At 44.0% G+C, this 3,542-nt stretch overlaps 1 protein-coding gene across 1 annotated transcript in view; it reads left to right on the top strand.

Moving 5' to 3' along the window:
- Window positions 1–794: 794 nt before the first annotated feature.
- The window catches only part of LOC116376913 (presenilins-associated rhomboid-like protein, mitochondrial), a gene marked incomplete at its 5' end in the record, with an annotated part of 20,804 nt that continues 18,056 nt past the window's right edge, over window positions 795–3,542 (top strand). The window contains 2 exons of the mRNA XM_031838413.1: window positions 795–1,075; window positions 1,146–1,286. Of these exons, the coding sequence (XP_031694273.1) occupies window positions 795–1,075; window positions 1,146–1,286 (422 nt within the window). The remainder of the gene's footprint in view (window positions 1,076–1,145; window positions 1,287–3,542) is intronic.

Below are 3,542 nucleotides of genomic sequence, written 5' to 3'. Positions count from 1 at the left end.
CTGGGTTTAGCATGCTAACGTTAGCTGGTAGCTAACAGAGCTGTTTGTTTGGTTCTATCTTCATATATCAACACACTTTAATCGCTCAATTATCCGTGTTTTTTTTAAATACACTCAAGATAATTAAATATTGCTTTAAGTTTTACAGGTTTCATTTCAGTACTTGTGTCTCTGTTGGCAGCTCTATGTTTCACTGTAAATACGAATAGAGAGCCTCGCAGGTACCGACAGGTCAGTCCAGAGGACTCACTCTGAAGTGGAACAAAACAGCTCCAGTAATCAGCATGTGACTTTCCTCTTCACATACGACTACTGTACATCTCACTGGGAGCTGTTTCTGTACTAAAACACATGGAAGTTCATGAGCTGAATGACAGTTTCTTTACTGTACAAGATCACTTCTTTATGCAGGGATGTTGAAGTAGGCTTCAACAGTCAGTAATTGCTAATATAAAAGGAGTGATTACAGTGAGACAGACTTATGTGTCTGAACAGTGACAGTCATGTTTAGATGAAGCTCAGTCTAAGGACACATCAACATTAACAGCTTGTGTGGCTGGTTGACACTTAAACAGTGACAGGAAACTTCACAAGTCCCACGTTTTGGGGATTTGTTTTAGCTCAAGGAATCTTTTCATGAAGCGCCGTCGACAACAACTTATTAATTTTTCGTTCCAATGAATTCAATAGAAACCATTAACGTATGGATTTAAAAGTGACACAGAGTACTTAAGGTTCAGACGGACACAAACATGATTTTTAGGAGTTCGTCTTCACTACTTCTTTATCCTGAGGACCTTCAGTGAACGTGGCCGCTGGTCTTCTCTGCTTGTTGAATTGTTGTTTGTCCAGCAGGTGGCCTCACAGCTTCCAGCAGAGATGCGGCTTCAGGAAAGCCGCCAAGAAACCAGAATCCAAGAAGGTGGAGGTGGAGCTGGTCCCCCCCCACACAGAGTCCTCGGAGGCTGCGCTCCACCGTCGGACCCCGGCCCCCCATGTGGAGCAGCATCGGACTCCATCGAGGTCCCCCCGGGCCTTCAGCCGGCTCCTCAGACCGCTTGTCTTCACCGTGGGGGTAGGTGTGGTGATGTTAAGCCTGTTGGTGTTGGAGGTGACGTCACAGACGGGTGTTAACTCCATGTCAGTTTACAGGCTGCTCCTTCGGATCCGCGGCCATCTGGCAGTACGAGTCTCTGAAGTCTCGAGTCCAGAGCTACTTCGACGAGATCAGAGCCGATTGGCTGGAGAAGCTGCGTCCTCAGAAACAAGGAGACGTCCGCAAAGAGGTGAGGAGGGTCCAATGATCTCTGATCAGCTCTGACATCTGGTTGAAGTGTTTCAGGTCCAGGTGTGAACGGGAGTCATTTTCCTCTGACATCCTGTGAAATCTGTCTTTTTGTGAACAAATGTTGTCGACCGACTAGTGCTGGGCGGTATACCGGTTTTAATTTCCCGTACGATATGAATTTTTCATATACCGTCATACAGCCGAAACAACTTCTGTCGCTCTTCAACAGGCAGCAAAATATATTGTTCGCCGCTGGGAGCGTTACGGTCGGAGCTAGGTGTCTTAGCTGTATTGAGAGGGAACTCTAGTCATTGTCATAACTTTATAACAACAATTAACAACCCACAACTAACGCTCTTTAACACGGCAAAACACCACGACACAACAGTTTGTGACAGATAAACAATTTGTAGCACTAATAATTGTACATTTATAAAATTTCACCGCCGAACTGCATGCTGGGTACAGCTAGCTAACAACAGTCTGCTAACAGCTGTGAGAGGCTCTGTCGCTCCAGTAACGTTACATTAAAGAACAGAACAGAGCGATGCAGGATGAACAAAGACTGAACAACAAAAGGTATTTTGGTCAGACACATATGCAACGCTGATTACCGTAATATGTGTGGTATTTGTTATAAATGTACGTTGGTACATGGAGGGTGATAAGCTTCTTCTTCTTCTTTAAATTCCATTGGCGGATCGCAACCAACTTGCATAGGTGCATACTGTACCAGAGTGTGCATTTTCAGGGTAACCTTTTCTTCACTGTTCTGATAATAATATATATACAGTTGTGTGAAAAAGTGTTTGCCCCCTTCCTGATTTCTTATTTTTTTGCATGTTTGTCACACTTAAATATTTCAGATCATCAAACAAATTTAAATATTAGACAAAGATAACACAAGTAAACACAAAATGCAGTTTTTAAATGAAGGTTTTTATTATTAAGGGGGAAAAAAATCCAAACCTACATGGCCCTGTGTGAAAAAGTGATTTCCCCCTAAACCTAATAACTGGTTGGGCCACCCTTAGCAGCAACAACTGCAATCAAGCGTTTGCGATAACTGGCAATGAGTCTTTTACAGCGCTGTAGAGGAATTTTGGCCCACTCATCTTTGCAGAATTGTTGTAATTCAGCCACATTGGAGGGTTTTCGAGCATGAACCGCCTTTTTAAGGTCATGCCACAGCATCTCAATCGGATTCAGGTCGGGACTTTGACTAGGCCACTCCAAAGTCTTCATTTTGTTTTTCTTAAGCCATTCAGAGGTGGACTTGCTGGTGTGTTTTGGATCATTGTCCTGCTGCAGAACCCAAGTGCGCTTCAGCTTGAGGTCACGAACAGATGGCCAGACATTGTCCTTCAGGATTTTTTGGTAGACAGCAGAATTCATGGTTCCATTTACCACAGCAAGTCTTCCAGGTCCTGAAGCAGCAAAACAGCCCCAGACCATCACACTACCACCACCATATTTTACTGTTGGTATGATGTTCCTTTCCTGAAATGCCGTGTTACTTTTACGCCAGATGTAATGGCACATACACCTTCCAAAAAGTTCAACTTTTGTCTCGTCAGTCCACAGAGTATTTTCCCAAAAGTCTTGGGGATCATCAAGATGTTTTCTGGCAAAACTGAGACGAGCCTTTATGTTCTTTTTGCTCAGCAGTGGTTTTCGTCTTGGAACTCTGCCATGCAGGCCATTTTTGCCCAGTCTCTTTCTTATGGTGGAGTCATGAACACTGACCTTAATTGAGGCAAGTGAGGCCTGCAGTTCTTTGGATGTTGTTCTGGGGTCTTTTGTGACCTCTTGGATGAGTCGTCGCAGCGCTCTTGGGGTAATTTTGGTCGGCCGGCCACTCCTGGGAAGGTTCACCACTGTTCCATGTTTTCACCATTTGTGGATAATGGCTCTCACTGTGGCTCGCTGGAGTCCCAAAGCTTTAGAAATGGCTTTGTAACCTTTTCCAGACTGATAGATCTCAATTACTTTGTTTCTCATTTGTTCCTGAATTTCTTTGGATCGCAGCATGATGTCTAGCTTTTGAGGATCTTTTGGTCTACCTCACTTTGTCAGGCAGGTCCTATTTAAGTGATTTCTTGATTGAGAACAGGTGTGGCAGTAATCAGGCCTGGGTGTGGCTAGAGAAATTGAACTCAGCTTTCCAAAGATGTGATAAACCACAGTTAATTTATGTTTTAACAGGGGGGGCAATCACTTTTTCACACAGGGCCATGTAGGTTTGGATTTTTTT

This window comes from Anarrhichthys ocellatus, unplaced genomic scaffold (assembly GCF_004355925.1).
Source record: "Anarrhichthys ocellatus isolate YVR2014 unplaced genomic scaffold, GSC_Weel_1.0 scaffold704, whole genome shotgun sequence".
NCBI lineage: Eukaryota > Metazoa > Chordata > Actinopteri > Perciformes > Anarhichadidae > Anarrhichthys > Anarrhichthys ocellatus.
Note: the sequence above shows the minus strand (reverse complement) of the source record. Positions and strands in the feature narration are given on the sequence as shown.